The sequence below is a fragment of the Heterodontus francisci genome, chromosome 27 (genome assembly GCF_036365525.1).
Source record: "Heterodontus francisci isolate sHetFra1 chromosome 27, sHetFra1.hap1, whole genome shotgun sequence".
Lineage (NCBI taxonomy): Eukaryota > Metazoa > Chordata > Chondrichthyes > Heterodontiformes > Heterodontidae > Heterodontus > Heterodontus francisci.
In genome coordinates this window covers 45445268-45467809 of record NC_090397.1, presented here as the reverse complement: position 1 = coordinate 45467809, position 22542 = coordinate 45445268, and the positions used below count along the sequence as shown (strand labels likewise).

General features: G+C 40.6%; 1 protein-coding gene across 1 annotated transcript in view; it reads left to right on the top strand.

Annotated features, from left to right (window-relative positions):
• The first annotated feature begins 513 nt into the window (after positions 1 to 513).
• Positions 514 to 22542, top strand: part of dnajc2 (DnaJ (Hsp40) homolog, subfamily C, member 2) — a 58292-nt gene continuing 36263 nt past the window's right edge. Inside the window, exons 1-5 of the mRNA XM_068059253.1 lie at positions 514 to 721; positions 11807 to 11997; positions 15096 to 15171; positions 17294 to 17392; positions 17621 to 17762. Coding sequence (XP_067915354.1) covers positions 667 to 721; positions 11807 to 11997; positions 15096 to 15171; positions 17294 to 17392; positions 17621 to 17762 — 563 coding nt within the window. The 5' untranslated portion in view covers positions 514 to 666. The remainder of the gene's footprint in view (positions 722 to 11806; positions 11998 to 15095; positions 15172 to 17293; positions 17393 to 17620; positions 17763 to 22542) is intronic.

Sequence of the window (22542 nt, the reverse complement as noted above, 5' to 3'; positions counted from 1 at the left end):
TCCTCAGTTAATCACTGGGAAAATCAAAGTCTTTGATCATACCAAAAACTCCTTATCCTTGCCACCACTTCTGTCCCCCTGTCCAACCACCATATCAGGTTGTAACCTTGTATCCTATTTGGCCCCAGGTGTGTTTTTGACCCCATATCCTCTCTATGACAAAGCTGCCTCATTTCTCTACCGTATATTCGCCCCCGCCCCAGTCCATCTGCTGCTGAACCCCTCAAATCCATGCCCTTGTTACTTCCAGACTTGATGATCAGTGATCACATCCCTCAAGTTATGTCTGTGAAGCGTCTTGGGCTTTATTCTTCGCTAAGGGCGCTGCATACATGCAAGTTGTTGTTATGACTACAGTTGTAAGAGCTGTTGCAGTTCTATCATTCCCAGCAGTATTACTGTACCATACAGTAGCCGGATTGCTCTCCGGAACGTCTTTTGAACTCCTCAGTAGTTGGCCAGACTGGTTAATGTGTTGCACGCGGTGGGGGTTATGTGCCCCGGAAATGTTTATTGCGAGTGCAGCCGGCCGGTTGTTGCGTCCATGCGGAGCCAGTGGCGGCTGTTGTTTCGCTCGAAGCTGAGCCGGACCGTGGGGCAGATACTCAAAGCTTGTTTAATGCTCCCGTGAATAGTGTTTATGACCGGGGAGTGAGCAGGTTAACGATGCTGTGTGAGGCGCAGGAGGGCTCAACTACTGCCGTCTTTAAAAGCTTGCCAGGTAAGAGAGGTGGGGGAGAGGAAGAGCCGGCTCTCTGCCCTTCCTGGGCCCCGAGAGCCGACAGACCAAGCGATTATAGTAAAGCAACAGCCAGGCTGACAGTGTGCACTCCTGTCCTTGAATACTGCTGAAACTGGCGCTGTTTTTGGTCTGATTCACAGTGGTTTTGTTTTACATTTTACCAAGTGATTAAACTACCAAGTTGTGAAACGGATTAAGTTTCTTCGCCTTCTGGAGGTTTAGTCAAACTGGCGTTAATGTAGTTTGTAAGATTTAGAGTATTTGTTAGTCTTGGTGGGCATGGAACTGGAAACTCCAGACTCTGGTGGCGATCTTTAATATACCTTGTCTATGAAAGGCGCTTCCTACCTCCTTGTGATAAATTTTCAAGTAGCAAGGAATGGTTAAATGAAATATTTCAAAATGCAACGGGAGTTATGAACATGTTTCACCCGATATTATAACAACTTTAGGGGTAAATGTCATGTAAATTATTGATATATTGAACATATATTTTACATTTTGCGAAACTAATTGCGTTAAAGCTTGCCATTCGTGTGAATATCATTGCTATTTTAATCAATATGGAATAGTTGAACATATTCCTTTCAAAACTTGAGAAAATAGCATGAAGTTCCAAGGCCCCTAGTGGAGGAAATCACCACAGTCGGAAAAAAGTAAGACAGAGGAGGAAATAGATTAGGTGATGCCAAGCTTGAATACAAAAAACGAAAGATTGTTGAAAGAAAAGGAGGTGAGAAGTTCCACAATTTGAAGTTTTGGAAAGGAATGAGTTGGTGTAGGAGACTATCCAATGAGTCTTGATTTCAATAATTCAAGGATTTGAGGGAGGCAGAGAAGCATGAAAGTTGGTATATTTGAGACTTCAGAGGATGAGGAAAAAGTTCTGAGGAATGCTGACCACAGTAATGTTGATAAAGTAGTAAAAGAAAATGGTTGCAGTGATGACACAGGAAACTGCAGGTGGGAGTAAGATCACCAGAGGACCGGTTTTTCCTTGTATCCTTTCCAAGATTGCAACAGAGGAACTGGGAGAGTTGTTTTTAATATATGGAACAATTATTGAATTCTTGGCCTGACATAGGCTTTATAGAGATTTGATAATGAGGGGAAATAGCTTTGGCCATGAAAGAAGAATCAATTTCTTGCAAACAGCTTTTGAAAGTGTTTCCTTTTGAGGTCAGAAAAGAAGGACCAAGAATTGTGATGGATGAAAAATGACTAAGGGAAAAGCTACTGACTGAAATTCAGGAAGACCAAAGTCATTGTTTTCAGTCCCTGTTGTAAAGTTTGCTCACTTGCCACAGACTCCACCTCTGTTATTCACTCAGGTTGAACCAGACTTTGTGAAACCTTGGAATCTGCTTGACCCAGGGCTGAGCTTCAAACCTCACATCCTTTCCACAACTAAGACTGCTCACTACTACGTGTGTAACATTGCTCATCACCTCCCCACACTCAGACTCTGCCATTGAAACCTTCATTCATGCTTTTATCACCTCGAGACTTGATTTTTTTTTGCTGGTCTCTTAAGCTGCACCCTTCTTAATCTCCAACTTGACAAAAACTGAGCTGAAAAATGTAATGTGAGATTGGAGAGTGTGGTGAGGGAGATGGAGGAAGAAAGTGCAGAGTGATGGGGATGATGGAGGAAAAGGTTTGCAGCAGTGGGGAAGAGTAGGTGGAAGTAGCAGCAGAAGAGGCTTACTGAGGAAGTAAGTTGGGCTGAATTATTTAATTACCTTGTGATCTTTGCAGCTTAGTTCCTTAAATAAATTTGTAAATTGCTTTCCTCCTTGAGTGTTCACAATGAAAACAATTTAATTACAAGGATTTACAATGGTTTTTTGCATCAAAAACTGAGCATGATATGATGTACACTTAACCTTCAAGCGACTGTCAGACTGGCCAATAATTATTAGAAATCCTACCCTATGAATTTCTATTGGGAATATCAAGTATAAGAGATTAGCGGGATCAATGGGCGGCACAGTGGCGCAGTGGTTAGCACTGCAGCCTCACAGCTCCAGGGACCCGGGTTCGATTCTGGGTACTGCCTGTGTGGAGTTTGCAAGTTCTCCCTGTGTCTGCGTGGGTTTTCTCCGGGTGCTCCGGTTTCCTCCCACAAGCCAAAAGACTTGCAGGTTGGTAGGTAAATTGACCATTATAAATTGTCACTAGTATAGGTAGGTGGTAGGGAAGTATAGGGGCAGGTGGGGATGTTTGGTAGGAATATGGGATTAGTGTAGGATTAGTATAAATGGGTGGTTGATGGTCGGCACAGACTCGGTGGGCCGAAGGGCCTGTTTCAGTGCTGTATCTCTAATCTAATCATAAACAGTAATGGAGCTAATTAAAATACAGTGACCCAGATCATCACACTTTTTTAGCTTCCCTTGCTGAGCTATGTAGTGAAGTAAGAATGTATTAAAATATATTAAAAATAGTTTGCACAAGTCTGCAAGTACACTGCAACTACCATTAGAGGTTCATAAAGTGCTTTTTCAAAAAAGTTATAGCAGTAACATGGCAATTGCTTTTTACAATGGTATCCTGCAGAGATTTTTTATATCTTTTACTGAAAATGTGGGTTATATTTTGTAGGTTTTATTTTAAATGCTAGTAATGTTTTAATTATCTGCCTTCAGTAATCTTCATAAGTTTCTTTCTAAAGTAGTTTTAAAATTTCCTGCTCTTTGTTTTGTAGAAGACATTTGGATCAATATTTGTCACTATTGTTAATTTTCTCATCTGTGTAACCAATGTCAAAGAGCTTCTTTATACAAAGGTCCACTCACATAGATATATAATGGCTTGGATTTTGTAGTCAGCAGCAAAGAGCCGGCGCTCGCTGCTGACCTTGAAGAAAGCTGCTCACAAAGATCTGGCTATCTCTATGGTGTGGATTTCCCTTTTCCCGGTGTTAGTTTGAATCTGGCACCAAGTTGAGGGGATCTCCTGAATGCAGGATAAACCGCCAATCACATTGAAGTATCCTCACAGACAGCAAACCAAGAAGTATAAACCACTGATTATCCTTCACTTTCTAATGTATTATTTTAGAGAGCAAAAATAAAGATTGGGACATGCATATGGGATTAAGGTAGGAGCTAAAATATTAAACTTAAGAAAAAGATCTTAGCATTGAATTTTTAATCATATTGGATAAATTTGACATTCTACAAATATAAAATTAGTTTTTAAGTCCATTTGAGGTTGTTCAGCAGTAACTATGAACCTAGTATGTAGAACCTAGAACCTAGTAACAAACCCAGTTACACCTCATTCAACAAGGCGCAGCGTTTTAAAGGGTTTTTACAATGAGACCAGTGTAAAAGGTCAAGTGCTTGTCAGTTCAGTGATTCCTCATTGATTACAGACTGGGGACTTCCACAGTGCACCCTATGGAGAAGTGTAGAGTCACTTACAGCAACTTCTGGATTTCCATGTTTAACTGCACACGTGCAGACTCTAGAAGTTGCTGTCAGTTTTAGAAGAGTAATGACGGTGAACGCTGACAGTTTCACTATCATTACCACTGCAAAATCTGGGCCGCAGTTCCCATTTGCCCTTTTCTGTTGCTAAAAACCAGCTGCTGCTATAACATTTCAAACAGGTTATTTAACAATGCTGAGCCTACCATATCTGTGCAATGCAAAGATTCAACATCAGGCCATTGAACTGTAAAGAGTGAAGAAATAGATAGCTTTGCATTTATATTGCAGTAGATCAGGATATCCCAAAGTGCGCCATAGTCACTTAGAAGTGTAGGTATTGTTGTAATGTCAGGAAACACAGTAAGTCCCACAAACAATAATGAGATTAATGTCTAATCAGACTGTTTTTAGTGGTGTTGGTTGAGGGATAACTATTAGTAAGAACACCAGGAAAGCTTCCTTGCTCTTTGAATAACGCAGTGGGATCTTTTTACGTTCATCTGAAAGGGCAGATATTGGTATAATGTCATATCTAAAAGATAGTACCTCTGACAGTGCAGTACTCCCTCTGTATTACATTGCAGTGTAGATTTTGCACTCAAATCTCTGAAGTGGGGCTTGAACCCATGACTTTCTGACTCAATGGCACTTAGCTGAGGTTGACATCTAAAACAGTGAGCTCAGAAAATCACACAAACAGTAACTTAGAAGTTAATTCTGTGAAAGTACCAATAAACTACTCCTAGTGTTATATGTACATAGGAGTTCTGTCATGTTGCACATAGGGACAAAGTAAATCAAAGTATCCATTGCTCAAGTACTGAGAATTCTGATTGGAAGTACTAGCTTTCCAACAACATCACATATTGTAGTCACTACCACTGAATGCTATGGAACAAATGCTGTCGAGTGTATTGCTGGTTAACCTTATTGCCAATCTGTCTAATAAAATCTCATGGTTATAAAACAAAAGTTATAAATTGCACTGGTGTTTGGGGCTCTAGAACTGAAATTTGGTCCTTTGTCAATGTGCTCCAGAGTGATACCTTATGAAATAAAATTTATTATAGTCTACAAACGGGCTTAAATGTAGTAAATTGATTTTTATTTTTGAAATTGAAGAAACCTGATGAAGATTTGATCTGGGCTACAAAGACTTATTCTGAAAATGCATCTTTGAGAGTGCTAGATTTCAATATTCCATAAAAATGCACCTTCAGCAACAGCAAATAAAAACAAGCCTAGTCCTTGCAAGCAGAAATGATGCTACATAACTCTGGAGAGCAGCCTTAACTCCAGTTTCAGTTTTAGAAATGCCTAAGATGGGGGAGGGATCTACAAGAAACGTAAGCAGCCTAAATATAAACAAAACTGGGATGGAGAGCAGAGGGAGGACATTGGCAAGAGAATTAGTCAAGTTATAGAACAGGAGTCTAAAAAGATGGTTGAACATAAAGTGAGGGGAAATCGTATTAGAAATGTCTGCAACAATGCATACGGTGCCTAATAAAACAGGAGAGCTGGAGGCAATCATGCATTAGGAGGAACCTGACATGGGGATTTCTGAGACACGGCTACAGAAAAATCGGGACTGGGAATTAAGCATTGCAGGGTATCGCATATTTCGAAAAGGTAGGGAGGGAAAAATGTGAGGTGGAGTAACTACTTGGGGATAACAAAAAAAGGGATGCAACTATCAAGACAAAAGTAGAATCCATATGGATAGAGATAAAAGATAATAGATCGATCACACTAATATGTGTAGTCTACAAGCCACCTAATAGTGCAAGGGAGGTGGAAGAAGAAATATGCAGACAAATTAGGGAGCTGAGTTTTAAAAAAAAAAAAAAATCATGGGGGATTTCAATTACCCTGATATTAATTGGGCAGGAGAGGTAGGTAAAGGGGATAAGCGAATGGTATTCCTACAATGTGTACAAGACTCCTTTCTAACCCAATATGTAACAACCCAACAAGGGAAGATTCAGTATTGGATCTAGTAATGGGAAATGAACCAGAGCAGATAACAGGGGAATATCTAGGCAATGGTGACCATAATTATAATCTTTAACATGATAGAGAGAAAGACATCAGTATGACAAAAAACAGGTTAATAGATAGGAGAAAAGCTGATTTTGAGGGCCTGAGAATATACTCCATGAAAATAAAATGGTTAACAGTATTGGCAAACAACGATATAGAACAACAGTGTTGCTGAAAATAGAGAGATGTTGTTGAAGCTTTTCATCTTGCACTCATCAGGACAATCCACAAGAATACTAATGTAAGGGAAAACAACAACTTTATACTGTATGAGAAGAGAGTGCTGATTGGTTGGCAAGTGAACTCCGGTTGGTAGAAGCGTTGCCATGGAGAATGCACCAGTTTACGATGACTGGCAGTTAACTGCCAAGCTTTATTTGAAATTTAAACCAGGCAGCTTGACTCTTGACTGGTCAAGGCCTTGTCCTGAAGAATGAGCCAGTGAATGGCTGTCACTTATTTTGTTTAGCTGAAACAGGCGCAATGTTTGTACTTGTTCTTTCTGTCTGCAAAGAACAGGGCCCTGTGTATTAATATATGTAGCTTCCAGTACACTTAGAAAATGCGCCACACTGTGAGCCCTACTGACAATCTTAAATTGGTTGTCAATGTAATTCTTAGCACACTGTGGATTATATAGCAAATGTTGTCCAATTGCGGAATCACATCTAATGTTGACCATTGAGTTTTGCAAGCACGGCCTGTACCTTGTCCTTTGCAAACAGCGGAAGGGACATGTTGTTTGATACGATCCGCCAGTCTTTGAGACGTATGGCCTATATACCTAGCATCACACTGGCATTGAAATTCATATATCATATTACTCATTTGAGTGATAGGCAGGACGTCTTTTTGGCTTGACGGCAGCATCCTGTTAGTGGCGTATTTCCAATATGTAGATGATACGTTTGCTATATTTGAATCCGCAGCTGCATGCAATAATTTCCTTGCAGGTCTTAATGGGCTACATCATGCGCTCAGATTCACCTTTGAAATGGAGCAATAAAATGAGCTCCCTTTCCTTGACGTACTGGTTGAGAAATCTGCTAAGGAGTTCTCTACCACGATCTACCGCAAACCTACCTTCACCGGTCAGTACACGCATTGGGATTCTTACAGTTCCACGCTATAAGATTGGCCTTATCGGCAACCTTGTAAATAGGGCCTGAATCATTTGCTCACCATGCAAGCTTGATGCTGATATAGGGCAAATCAAAAACATCTTGCGTGACAATGGCTACCCTGATCAGATCATTTCACGCTGTGTATTGCGCAAACTTATGAATGGGCCTAAGGCCGTAACCTCGGCCCTGAAAAGTGCCCAGTCAACCTCAGATTACCTTGGGAGGGTAATGTATCCCAAAAATTTGAGCAACTGGTGAAGCTAGTTGTTTCACGCTGCTACTATGCAGTAGCAACACTTGTGTTAGCCAATAACAGGTTGCTGCCATCAAGCCAAAAAGACGTCCTGCCTATCACACACAAATGAGTAATGTGATATATGAATTTCAATGGCAGTGTGATGCTAGGTATGTAGGTCGTGCATCCCAAGGACTGGCAGATTGTATCAAAAAGGCGGTACCCAATCAGCCTGGGCTTGCAAAACTCAAAACACAGTGTCCAACATCAGATGTGATTCTGCGATTGGACAACATTTGCTAAATGACCCTCAGTATGATAAGAATTACGCTGACGACCCACTTTATGATCGTCAGTAGGACTCGCAGTGCGGTGCATTTGTGCATACTGGAAGCTACATATATTAATACACAGGGCCCTGTTCTTTGCTGACTAAAAGAACATGTACAAACATTGCACCTGTTTCAACTAAACAATATAAGTGACGGCCATTTGCTGGCTCATTCCTCAGGGCAATGCCTTGACCAGTCAGAGTCAAGCTGCCTGGTTTAAATTTCAAACAAAACTTGGCAGTTAACTGTCAGTCACCATAAACTGGTGCATTCTCCATGGCAATGCCTCTACCAATGTTCACTTGCCAACCAATTAGCACTCTTTTCTCATACAGTGTAAAGTTATTGTTTTCCCTTACATTAGTATTCTTGTGGATTGTCCTGATGAGTGCAAGACGAAAAGCTTCAACAACATGTCTCTGTTTTCAGCAATACTCAAACTAAACACTAGTGAGACTCCATGGATGAATAAACACATAAGGTAACAATTGAGGATGAGGAAAAAGGCATACATTAAGTACATAGCAAAGGAGTGCATGATGAGAGAACATGAAGAGGCAGCGAGTGGTTAAGATCTGGAATGTACTGCATGAGAGTGTGGTGGAGGCAGATTCAATCGTGGCTTTTAAAAGGGAATTGATAATACTCCTGGAGAGAGAGAATTTACAGGCCTTTGGGTAAAAGGCGGGGGAGTGGGACTTGGTGAGTTGCTCTTGCAGAGAGCTGGCAAGGACATGGCAGGCCGAATGGCCTCCTTCTGTTGCTGTAACAATTTTATGATTCCATAAGAAATTAGGAGAGAAGTCAAAAAAAATTAGGAAAGCAAAGAGGAACTTGAAACTAAGTTATTAAGGAACATAAAACAAAATAGTAAAATATTTTATAAGTGCATCAATAAAAAAGGAAGGCTGTGAAGGGAGTAGGACCATTAAGGGATATACCGGATAATACCACAGGTAATGATAGAGAGATGACAGAAATATTAAATAATTATTTTGCTTTGTTGTTTACCAGGAGATAGAACAGGTAGACATGACACTGAATGATGAGATGAACAATGAGATAAGTGTATTTAAAATATATTTTTAAAAAAGGGGATCAATTGGAAAAAAACTAATCAAACTCAGAGGATAAAGCCCCTGGTCTGGATGGATTGCATCCACGTACTTTAAAAAAAAATCCAGGGAAGCGATAACAGAGGCATTACTACACACATTTAATAATTTGTTAGAAAATGGTGCAGTTCCAGAAGACTGGCAGATAGCTAATGTAATTCCTATATTTAAGAAGGAGGGACAGAACATGCCCAGGGAATTATAGACAAATTAGCTTAATGTCAGTGATAGGAAAAATAATGGAATCCCTACTAAAGGAGAGAACAGAAGAATATCTAGAAATGAAAAAATAATAGCCTGGATTTTAAAAGGGAAAATCTTGCTTGACCAAACTTATTGAATTTTTTGAGGTGATAACAGAGTAGACAATAGCAATGCTGCAGATGTAATTTATCTGGATTTTCATAAGGTGCCCCATGATAGACTGATGAATAAGGTCAGAGAATGTGGAGTCAGGGGACAAGTGACAGAATGAGTTGCTATCTGGCTTCAAGCCAAAGCAGAGAGTGGGAATAAAGGGTAGTTATTCAGAGTGGCAGAAGGTGGAAAGTGGTCCACAAAGATCAGTGCTGGGACCACTGCCGTTCTCAATTTACATTTACGATTTGTCTTTGTAATGAAAACTGCAATTTCTAAATTTGAATATGACACCAAATTGTGGGGATAGTCAATACTGAGGAGGACAGCAACAAATTACAGGAGGAAATTTAATAAACTTGCAGAATGGACAAATAATTAGCAAATGCAGTTCAACACATAAATGTGAGGTAGTACATTTTGGTAGGAAGAATGGGGAGGTCACTTATTACTTGGAAGGTGCAAGTCTAGGTGGGGTCGAGGAACAAAGGGATCATAAGGTCATAAGAATTTGAAGCAGGAATAGGCAATTCAGCCCCTCTGAGTATAAATACACCATTCACTAAATGTTTCGTCAAAGTTTAGCAAACCAAGTAGTAGGCTTTATTTCTAGAGGGATAGAATTGAAAAGTAGGGAGGTTATGCTGAACCTGAATCGAACCTTGGTTAGACCGCACTTGGAGTACTGCGTGCAGTTTGGTCGCCATAATATGGAAAGGATGTAGAGGCACTAGAGGGGGGTGTAGAGAAGATTTGCAAGGATGATAGCAGAAATGTGTGGGTATACATATCAGGAAAGGATTGACAGGCTGGGTCTCTTTTCTCTTGAAAAAAGAGTGAGTGGTCCCTAGTAAAGGTCTTTAAAATTCTGAAAGGTTTTGATAGAGTGGATACAAAGAGCATATTTCCTCTTGAGGGGGAACTGCATAACTGGAGGCCGTCGATATAAGATAGTAACCAAGAAATCCAACAGGGAATTCAGAAGAAACGTCTTTACCTAAAGAGTGGTGGGAATATGGAACTCGCTACCACAGGGAGTGCTTGAAGCCAGTAGTGTAGATGCATTTAAGTGGAAGTTAGACCAGCATATGAGGGAGAAGGGATGGAGGGTTATGATAGATTTAGTTGAGGAAAGATGGGAGGAGACTCAATTGGAGCATAAACACTGGCAGGATTGGTTGGCCGTATGGCCTGTTTCGATGCTGTATATCTTATGTAATCCTATCTAGATGTTACAGTAGTGTACTCTGTCTTGGATTCAATAAACTCAGTTTTAATTTTAGAGGTATCTGGTGAGGGGGTGTTACAGAAGTGTACTAATTCTTGGGATAGACATTGGCGCAGATTTTGCGGTCAGCCATGAAGCAACAGCACTTGCTGTTCACTACGTTGATAGTTGCCCACAGACTTTTAATGGGCTTTTGAGCGGCAATTTGCTGTCATCAGGCGTTTGATTCAGTGTGGCGCCCTTTACAGGGGACCTGTGGCGTGTGTGAGCAGGGCAAGCAACAACGTCAGATTGAAGAATCTTCACTGAGACATGCATAGTCTAAACCAGTAAGTATAAATTAGAATATTCAATTCATTGTAAAATCATGTACAGAAAGGAAAATAAATAGAAGGAAAGAAAGGTGGGATTGATAGTTAAGGATAGAAAAAGTTTGTTAAAATTTGAAGGAATGAGACTCCACACTTATAAAAGTTAGTTGTCAGTGTCAGAGGTTTTTAGCAGTAATTCAGACTTGCCACGCCATTAAAAATTCACTTGTACCTGAATGTATCAGCCCAACTTTTCCTGGCGTATTTAGAGGGCAACTTCATATACTTGCATGGATTGAATACTAAGGTTACTGGTGTAGCAAAGCTTGGGGAAAATTGGGTTATATCGGACAGCATGTTCTCGATTTCCACTTTTAACTGCACATGCACAGACTCTAGATGTTGCTGCCCTATTTTTTTCTTAATAAATGTGAGTGCAGTTAGCCTTGCTGTTACTCTTAACACAAAATCCGGGCCACTATGTTGACATAATTCACTGTCGTCTCCTGCATCTCTGAGGACTTCAAAGCCATGAAACGACTTACTTCCCTCAATCTTCGCTTCCTACATTCATTAAACTTTAAAAATCCAAGTTTTGGTGCATCCAATCCCATGAATTAATCTCTTTTAATTCTCTTCAACCTTGGTAGTATGCTACACTATGATCTTTTGTCCTTGACCTTGGGTTGTCAGTTCCTCATTATAAAAAGCATTTTTTGGTAATATTTCTAACTATCAAGGTTGTTAAATTGTGTATAATATAAAATTAATTTCCATACACTTCAACTGTAATGTCAGTTTAAAGTTTTATTTGAGATCGGTAGAATAAGAATATCTGTATATAGCATAGCTTTTTTCAAGCAAGTTCCTCTTTACTTGCAGTTTCTGTGCTACGTCCGGTGGAACCAGTTGGAAGATGGTTTGAAGCACTTGTAAAGCGACGGGCGAGAAATGTGTCTGCCTCCTTTCATGAGTTGGAAGATGAGAAAGAATCATCATCTGAGTCAGAAGATGAGGAATTACAATTGGAGGAATATCCATTGCTGAAAACACTTGACCCAAAGGACTGGAAGGTATGCATTGTTTCAATGGCAGTATTTAAAACCTCTGCCTCCCAAAGATCATCATCAATTTATGTAATGCCAATGTAGGAGTGTGAACTTTTGTCATCCTGATCTATTCAGCTTGCGTTTTGTTTCTTGACCCATTCTGACTACTTTTATCTTGAAATAGGCCTGGTTCAGCTGATGTAATCTTTTGCATATTAAGTCCATATTTATTAACTACTTTCATTATTTTAAAACCTCAGGTTGTACTTTCTGCACCACCCCAAAAGCATACTTACCAATGAGAATGAATGTAGCTTCCTGAATCATTTTTGCTGGTTCGGCTTTTGTAAGTCTGGTGACCATAACTGGGCACAATACTGTAATAAGAAATGAAAATAAAAAATGCCGGAAACACTCAATGGATCAGGCAGCATCCGGAGAGAGAAACTGTACTTGGAAAGAGTGCAGCACAGATTCACCACAATGTTGGGGCTCCTAGGGTTAAATTATGAGGAGAGATCACATAAACTAAGCTTGTGTTCTTTGGGTTAGAGAAGGTTAAGAGATGATTTGATTGAAGTCTTTGAGTTTTGAAAAGAATTGATAGTGTTGATAATGAAACTTTATCCACTGTTTGGGGTGTCTAGGACTTGGGGACATAACCTTAAAATCAGAGCCGGGCCATTCAGGAGAGAAGTTAGGAAACAAGGTTTGAAGCAAAAGGTGGTAGACGTGTGGTACTCTCCCACAGAAAGCTGTAGACGCTAGCTAAATAATTTTAAATCTAAAGATTGATAGACTTTGCTAGCCAAGCATAGTGAGGGATATAGAGCCAAGGCGGGTGGACGGAGTTAGAATCCAGCTCAGCCATGAATTGTGGAACAGGCACAAGGGGCTGAATGATGTAATCCTGTTCCTGTTTGTCATTATAACTGTCGGCCTGTGCAATGGTAACACTTTGGCTGTTTGTTCAATTATTACATCTATTGTTACGACCAATGAGAAGGCGTCTAGGGGCTCCATCTCAGCCTTTGCCTGGTTTAACCGTAACAGGGTTTAATTTTAAAGCACCGTGTTTTTAGCTGTCCTTCAGTGAATCCTTGTTCACTGCTCCAGTTGTAAGGCAAAGAAACCAGACTGGTTCCTTCGATTTAAACAAGAAAGGTGGAAGTTTATTAATCTTAAACTCTAATCCGGTTAACAACTACGAATATGCGATGCGACCACGGTAGCATGTATACGCGATAAACACACCTGCAGATAGAGACAGAAAAAGTAGAAAGAATAAAGGGGAAAAGTTTGACACAATAGCTGTTAGTTATTTACTGTCCTTTGAGTTCAATGTGGAGTCTTTGGTTGCCGGTAAGTCCTGCTATTCTTTGGGGCCCGGATCACGGTTCAACTTGTTTCGATGTCGGAGTCTTTTCTCTCTTGGGGTGTACGTGTCTTCCGTGGGTCCGGTGGCTTGTGACAAGGCGAGAGAGAGAGACAGCCAGGAGAGAGGCTTCCTTGTTCCCGCTTCAGTTGCAAAACTGCCGCCTTTTCTGTGTGGCACAATTCAAAAATATATCTTGGTCAGCAGGTTAGTCATATGACTAACTGGCTTAACCACTTCTGCGTTTTGTGGATTGTATTATCGTAGCAGGCCCTGGAATGTGCTTCCTTACACTTCCAATGTCTGACCAAAATCCTTTGGCTTTATTGGATCAGGGAATAGTCCTATGTCTCCACGAGCAGTGTCTCATAGTATGCAAATGTCCTTCCAGCCCAAATGTTTGGTGATCTCTTTAACAAGTCGTTTCTTCACTCCAGCAACAGTTTAAAATTCATGTTCATATGACAAAATTAATATGCCTCATTCTTGGCAGGTGGGGGTAAAGGCCTGCTCAAGTCACCAAAAAAACCCCGACCCGAACCCGACAGAACCACATCAGACCCAAGCCCGACCCAGCCCGAGTCCCTCCGTTTTCCCCCTGAGCCCGACCCAACCACCGCAATGTTCCCTTTACTTACCTTCTGACTCCTAATCTTCAGGAAGCTGCAGCATGAGCGTGATGATGTCCTAGAGACGCTCACACGCTTACTGCGCAGACTCCGAGTTTCCTGGCTTGACATCCCGGATTGGCGGCTCAGGTAATTTTTAAACTTTTAACACTTACCTGCAATTCTTGCTGTGTGTGTCCGGCCCGACCCGAACCCGACACATGTCTGGTCCCGTTGGGTTCGGGTCGGGTAGCAGGCCTTTAGGTGAGGGTCTGCATGACTCTATACAGTTTTTGGCACCACCTTATTAACATGCCACTTACTTTGAATTGTTATTTTTGCCATGAATATATTTAACATCTCAATCTCAATGTAATGCATACCCTTTCCCTGGCATGATATTTTCAGTTTCTTTCTTCCCTATATCCCCACATGTTGTTTAGTTTCTCTGGGTCAATTCTCATACCTACCCAAAGTGGTGACTTCCATTTTCAGTGGAATCGTTCTATGATCCACAGCACTCACTTGTGTGGAGCACACTAGCAGGAAGGGAGAAGGGTCTCTGCAGCAAAGAATGGTTTATTTTAAAAAATTCAAAGCAGATTTTAGTAAATATATCTACCATGGTTAGTAATTTGAACTTAATATAGTGTCCTATACTTAACTGAATATGATCGCATCCATTGTTTGGAATAAGCTATGAATAGCACCTAACTTTAAGCATCAATTAGTTCTATAAGGCCCAAAAGGATGCAAGACCACCCAGAATCACTAGGATGGATTGGATATGGGGAAAGTCAATTAGCTTCTACTTAAGCTTTTAGTAACATAACCATTTGTGAATGTAGCAAATGTGACGCAATCTGGCTTTTATTTCCTGTGCTGTTAAGGTGATGGGGTTTGGTTGAAGACACTACTGTCAAGGCAATGGAGATGCAGAATATCCTAGAGAAATACTTTCAGTATAGCATCAAAGGTAGTAAAAATTTCTGTTTGCTTGTAAATCGTGAGGTAAACAGGAAGCTATTAAATGCCAGCAACTCATCCTAGTCTGAGTGGAATGGTTTGTAGTTAATCTGAGCTGCCCATCTTTATACTTTCATTGTTAATTTGATAGTTGATTTTTGTGCCTTTCATAGAATCAAGATCATTATGCAGTTGTGGGGCTAGCACATTTGAGGTACAAAGCAACACAGAGGCAAATTAAAGCTGCACGTAAGTATTTTTCTGATATCTGAAGGATTCACTCCCTTTGAGTCTCTCTTTCTTGATGTTGTGTTTCAAGGTAAACTTGTCAGTCAAAACATTTTTTTATTTGACTTTATATACGACTTGAAAGGTGATTGTGAAAATGCTTTGTCGACCTTTTGCTATTGGGGGGTAGATGAGAACAACTATACACGAATTTTGATATAACATTAAGTAGTGATGCAATAAGACATTTTTATGTACTTGATATTGGCCCAAAAATTGCTGTGGAAGGCCAATGGACAGTGCCCGCTGTTGGTTAGACTTTACCTTGCCTGTTTAATGTTGCCAGTATTTTGTACTGAAGTTGCTGGAAGTGTGAGATGGAAATGGCATGGCATCTTCTACAGGGCATCTGGGATCTGGATGAAAAAGGCAAACAACTGTGTATCTCAACCAAACAGATTGAAGGATTGTGAAATTAACAGCATATGGTCTGAACAAAGAAGTGCAAGTTAGAGTGGTGAATTCAATGTACAGGAAGAGAGGGGAAAAAAAGACAAAGAAAACCTCCAATAACAATCAAAACCTGAAGGAATGAGACCCCACACTTGTAACTGTTAGTTTTCAGTGCCAGAGAGGTTGACTGGCAGTTAATAATTAAAAGGTGCTTAGACTGAAATGGACAAGCCCTAACTTTCTATAGCGAGTTTAGTTCATATCTACCATGCAAGTACAGGAACTCCACACTGCTCAATGCCTTTGAATGATGACACAGACAATGACATGCCATTTTCGCGAAGCTAATGTCAGAGCGGCGCATCGTGGACAGCAACCTTTGAATTTTCATGTTTAATCGCTCATCAGCCGTCGCCTGAAGTTCCTCTGAAATTTGCATATAAATAACAGCGAGTGCTTTTGCTACCCTGATGGCAGTTTTGGGCCATTGTATTGTGTGCTCGGCCACGTTTCGTGAAGATAACCTTTCGAGCTTTGCTTTCAAAAACCTTATTGGATGTAATTAAAATTATTTGTAGGCATTATTTATTTCATAATGAAAGTTGTCCATTTTGCTTGAAGGGGATTAAGTAAATTTACCTTTGTAGATTATTTGACTATCTACAATGGATGAAACCTAAGCAGCCCAGCAACAGCAATTTGAATTGGAATATCGCCACCAAGACTGATTATCATCCATGGGGTATAAAAACATAAATATTTTAATTTTGTATTTGGTCATCTCATTGACAGTATTGCTTAAATGAGTTTCAGTTTGACTGGGCTTATTGGCATTGAGGACATAGTTATAAACCCAGGAATCCTCCAGCATTGATTCTTTAAAGCTAGGACCCCAATGATATCAGCATTTATGTGCAAACCAGCAGTTTTCAAACTTTTTTTGTGTGTACTTCCAAAGGCATCCCTGTCCAAACTGTCAAAGCAGTGTCAGCTACCAAACGGAAATTACTTAGGAAAGTACCCTTGCTGCAAATTTAAAAAAAAATTATTGTAAGTGTAAAGCAGCAGAAAAATCATGCTAGTAACTTGCAGTACATCTGACTCTAGGTGAATCTCTTTTCACCCCCATGCAGACTTTAGGGGGTGGGTGGCGTTCACAGAGCTATGTTTGAAAACCATACTTTAAACGAGCATTCAAAAAAGACTACCGATTGGGACTCTCTAAATGACTCAAGTACTATTTCAAAAAGAAACAAATTAGTTTCTACATACATGCATGCAAATCTGTCACGTCGCTACTTTACCAACATTTTGAAACTATAAAAATGTACTTGCTATTTTTCTTGGAGGTAATTTATAAAAGCAGTGTAAGGAGTTACCTACGTATGATTGGTGCTCATACGTAGTTGGCCTTTGGAGTTAAGATCTCTGGCATGCCGCTAGCTGAGTTCAGAAATGAATACATATTGGACTGGAAACGAAACTGAGTACATATAGAGAGGGAACTTAATCCCCACTGGTGCGTGTATGACTGATCTCATGGAAACTTTGTACAGACAGTGGGGACTCAACTCCTCCAGGATTGTAAATGCAGTCTTCAGCAAGCTGAATATTTTAAACAGTATTTGCTCCGAAATGTATTAAACACAAGCAATGTAAATCAATTTTAAGCCACCATATTTTCTTGCAGATAAAACAATGGTATTGAAACATCATCCTGACAAAAGGAAAGCAACAGGAGAACAGATAGGCGAAGGGGACAATGACTATTTTACATGTATTACAAAAGGTAAGATTGTACTAGTACGTGGATCATAAGTAAACTATTTGTGCAAGTGACAAATAGTCACTTTTCTTAATTGTTTGAAATGAATCTGAAGATCAGATTTTTTTAAACACCTGGTATATTGAAAACTTACAATTTGAAACTTTCACATTATTTGAACTGTAAAAGTAATGGGGAAGGATTTAAATTTAGGTTTTACCTACTGATAACAGCATTTTTCTACTGTTTCAGCCAATGAAATATTGTCAGATCCTTTGAAGCGACGAGCATTTGACAGTGTAGATCCTACATTTGACAATGCAATACCTTCTAAAAGTGAGGCAAAAGAGAGCTTCATTGAGGTGTTTTCAGCAGCTTTTGAACGGAATGCCAGGTGAGGGACAAATCTCCAAATACTTCACTGTCGAAAGTTTGAATGTATTGAAATCTGGGTAATGACTTTTCCATGAATGGATCCTTAGCACGAGTAGTGGAGAACAAGTTAAATTCGATAGTAACAGCCCAATTCAAAATGTGTATTTCTGCCCATCAAAATATATTGCTTTCACAAATGTACCTGTTTTAAATAGGAATGAAATCTGAATGCAGGGTAGCTCACTCCATTTAGGTGAGAGCAGTAAGTTTCATAAAATACATGAAATTTTACAGTTAGGAAGTGTGCTCTTGTTAAATTGTAACAGATTGTTAGAGCTATTGGAAGTTGCAGATTGTGTTTACGGTGGCACGATTATGTATTAGTAATCCCTTATCAAAATTTCCGAAACATTTATCCAGTCGCCTCAAACAATGGGTGCAAGACTAGTATTCTAAACTTTCTTTTGGGCCTCCTTATCTCGAGAGACAATGGATACGCGCCTGGAGGTGGTCAGTGGTTTGTGAAGCAGCGCCTGGAGTGGCTATAAAGGCCAATTCTGGAGTGACAGGCTCTTCCACAGGTGCTGCAGAGAAATTTGTTTGTTGGGGCTGTTGCACAGTTGGTTCTCCCCTTGCGCCTCTGTCTTTTTTCCTGCCAACTACTAAGTCTCTTCGACTCGCCACAATTTAGCCCTGTCTTTATGGCTGCCCGCCAGCTCTGGCGAATGCTGGCAACTGACTCCCACGACTTGTGATCAATGTCACACGATTTCATGTCACGTTTGCAGACGTCTTTATAACGGAGACATGGACGGCCGGTGGGTCTGATACCAGTGGCGAGCTCGCTGTACAATGTGTCTTTGGGGATCCTGCCATCTTCCATGCGGCTCACATGGCCAAGCCATCTCAAGCGCCGCTGACTCAGTAGTGTGTATAAGCTGGGGGTGTTGGCCGCTTCAAGGACTTCTGTGTTGGAGATATAGTCCTGCCACCTGATGCCAAGTATTCTCCGAAGGCAGCGAAGATGGAATGAATTGAGACGTCGCTCTTGGCTGGCATACGTTGTCCAGGCCTCGCTGCCGTAGAGCAAGGTACTGAGGACACAGGCCTGATACACTCGGACTTTTGTGTTCCGTGTCAGTGCGCCATTTTCCCACACTCTCTTGGCCAGTCTGGACATAGCAGTGGAAGCCTTACCCATGCGCTTGTTGATTTCTGCATCTAGAGACAGGTTACTGGTGATAGTTGAGCCTAGGTAGGTGAACTCTTGAACCACTTCCAGAGCGTGGTCGCCAATATTGATGGATGGAGCATTTCTGACATCCTGCCCCATGATGTTCGTTTTCTTGAGGCTGATGGTTAGGCCAAATTCATTGCAGGCCGACGCAAACCTGTCGATGAGACTCTGCAGGCATTCTTCAGTGTGAGATGTTAAAGATGTGAGATTCTAAACTTAAATAAGGGTAATTGGGGGCATGAAAGCAGAGTGAACTGGCAAATTAGGTTAAGGGATAGGTCAATAGAGATGCAGTGGTAGACATTTAAGGGGATATTTCAGAATACACAGAACATGCATTCCAACGAGAGAGAAAAATTCCAAGGGGAGGACCCACTATCCGTGGTTAACAAAAAAGGTTAAAACTAGCATCAAACTTAAAGAAAAAGCATATAATTGTGCAAAGATGGGTGGCCGGCTAGAAGATTGGACAGAATATAAAAAACAGCAAAGAATGACTAAAAGATTGATAAGGAGGGAAAATTAGAGTACAAGAGAAAGCTAGCTAGAAATATAAAAACAGATAGCAAGAGTTCCTATAGATATTTAAAAAAGAGTCAGTAAAGTGAATGTTGGTACTATAGAAAGTGATTCTGGGGAATTAATAAGGGAAAATAAGGAGATGGCAGTTTCCACCCGAGGGTGTTGAAGGAAGTAGGGGAGCACATTGTAGACGCCCTAACTATAGTCTTTCAGAGTTCCCTAGATTCAGGGGTGGTCCCTCTGGATTGGAAGGTTGCACATGTCACTCCACTTTTTAAGAAGGATGAAAGGGGGAGCCAAGGAAATTACAGGCCAGTTTACTGACATCTGTGGTGGGCAAGATGCTGGAGTCTATAATCAAGGATAGGGTGACTGAACACCTAGAAAAATTTCAGTTAATCGGGGACAGCCAGCATGGATTCATGACGGGAAGGTCATGGCTGACAAATCTCATTGAATTTTTTGAAGAGGTGACTAAGGTAGTGGACAGGGGAATGTCTATGGATGTTATTTATATGGACTTCCAGAAGGCATTTAAAGTCCCACATAAGAGACTGTTAACTAAAGTAGAAGCCCATGGGGTTGAGGGCAAATTACTGACATGGTTAGGAAGTTGGTTGAGTGTTTGGCGACAGAGAGTGGGAATAATGGGTAAGTACTCTGACTGGCAGGATGTGACTAGTGGTGTCCCATAGGTATCTGTGTTGGGACCTCAATTATTCACATTATTCATTAACGACTTGGATGATGGCATAGTAAGTCATATATCCAAATTTTCTGATACAAAGTTAGTAGACATTGTAGACAGTCTAGATGATAGCATAAAATTGCAAAGAGATATTGACAGACTAGGTGAGTGGGCAAAACTGTGACAGATGGATTTCAGTGCGGGCAAGTGTGATATTCATTTTGGACCAAAAAAGGATAGAGCAGGGTACTTTCTAAATGGGAAGAGGTTAAGTACAGTGGATGTCCAAAGACACTTGGGGGTTCAGGTGCATAGATCTTTAAAATGCCAGGAGCAAGTGCAGAAAATAATCAAAAATGCTAATGGAATGCTAGCCTTTATATCTAGAGGACTGGAGTATAAAGACACAGAGGTTATGCTGCAGCTGTACAAAACCCTGGTTAGACCCCACTTGGAGTACTGTGAGCAGTTCTGGGCACCACACCTTAGGAAGGATATATTGGCCTTGGAGGGAGTGCAATGTAGGTTTACAAGAATGATACCTGGACTAAAGGGGTTAAGTTACGAGGAGAGATTACACAAATTAAGCCTGTTTTCGCTAGAATTCAGAAGGTTAAGGGGTGATCTGATTGAAGTCTTCAAGATATTAACAGGAAAAGACAGGCTAGATAAAGATAAACTATTTCCACTGGTTGGAGATTCTAAAACTAGGGGGCATAGTTAAAAATTAGGGCCAGACCATTCAGGAGAGATGTTAGGAAGCACTTCTTCACGCAAAGGGTGGCAGAGGTTTGGAACACTCTCCTGCAAATAGCAGTTGAAGCTAGAACATTTGTTAATTTTAAATCTGAAATAGATTTTTGTTAAGCAAAGATATAAGGGATATGGGCCAAAGGCAGGTATGTGGAGTTAGGCTGCGGATCAGCTATGATCTCATTGAATGGTGGGACAGGCTCGAGGGGCTGAATGGCTTACTCCTGTTCCTATCTTCCTAATTGAACAGGTATTTTGCAACGGTCTTCACTATAGAGGATACAAGTAACATCCCAGAAATGGCTGTAAATCAGGAAATGGAAGGGAGGGAGGAAATCAAAATTACAATCACCGAGGAAGTGGTACTGAGCAAATTGTTGGAGCAGCGGGTTGACAAGTTCCTAGGTCCTGATGGAATTCATCCTAGAAGTGGCTAGCGAGATAGTTGATGCGTAGGTTTTAATTTTCCAAATTTCCCTAGATTCAGGGAAGGCTCCATTAGATTGGAAAATAGCAAATGTAACTCCTGTATTCAAAAAGGGAGAGGGACAGAAAGGAAACTACAGGCCAGTTAGCTTAATATCTATCTTAGGGAAAATGTTAGCTATTATTAAAGACATTGTGGCAGGGCACTTAGAAAAATTCAAAGTAATCAGGCAGAGTCAACATGGTTTGGTGAAAGGGAAATCGTGTTTAACCAATTTATTGGAATTCTTTGAAGAAGTAACATGTGCTATGGATAAAGGGGAATTGGTGGATGTACTGTACTTAGATTTCCAGAAGGTATTTGATAAGGTGCCACATCAAAGATTATTTTGGAAAATAAAAGCTCATGGTGTAGAGGATAACATATTGGCATTGGATAGAAGATTGGCTAGCTACCAGGAAACAGAGAATAGGCATAAATGGGTCATTTTCTGGTTGGCAAGATGTAACAAGTGGGGTGCCGCAGGGATCGGGTGCCGGGGCCTCAACTTTTTACAATTTATATAAATGACTTGGATGAAGGCACAGAAGGTATAGTTTCTAAATTTACTGATGACACAAAAATAGGTATGAAAGTAAGTTGTGAAGAGGACATAAGGAGGCTACAAAGGGATGTAGATAGGTTAAGTGAGTGGGAAAATATCTGGCAATTGGAACATCATGTGGGAAAATGTGAAATTGTCCATTTTGGCAGGAAGAATAAAAAAGAAGCGTATTATCTAAATGGTGAGAGATTGCAGAGCTCTCAGATGCACATGGATCTGGGTGTCCTAGTGCATGAATCGCAAAAGGTTAGTATGCAGGTTCAGCAAGTAATTAGGAAAGCCAATAAAATGTTGTTTATTGCGAGGGGAATTGAATACAAAAGTAGGGAGGTTATGCTTCAGTTATACAGGGCATCGGCGAGACCACATCTGGAGTACTGAGTACAGTATTGGTCTCCTTATTTAAGGAAAGATGTAAATGCTTTGGAAGCAGTTCAGAGAAGGTTTAACAGACTAATACCCGGAATGGGCAGATTGTCTTATGAGGAAATGTTGGACAGGCTGGGCTTGTATCCGCTGGAATTTAGAAGAGTAAGAGGCGACTTGATTGAAACATATAAGATCCTGG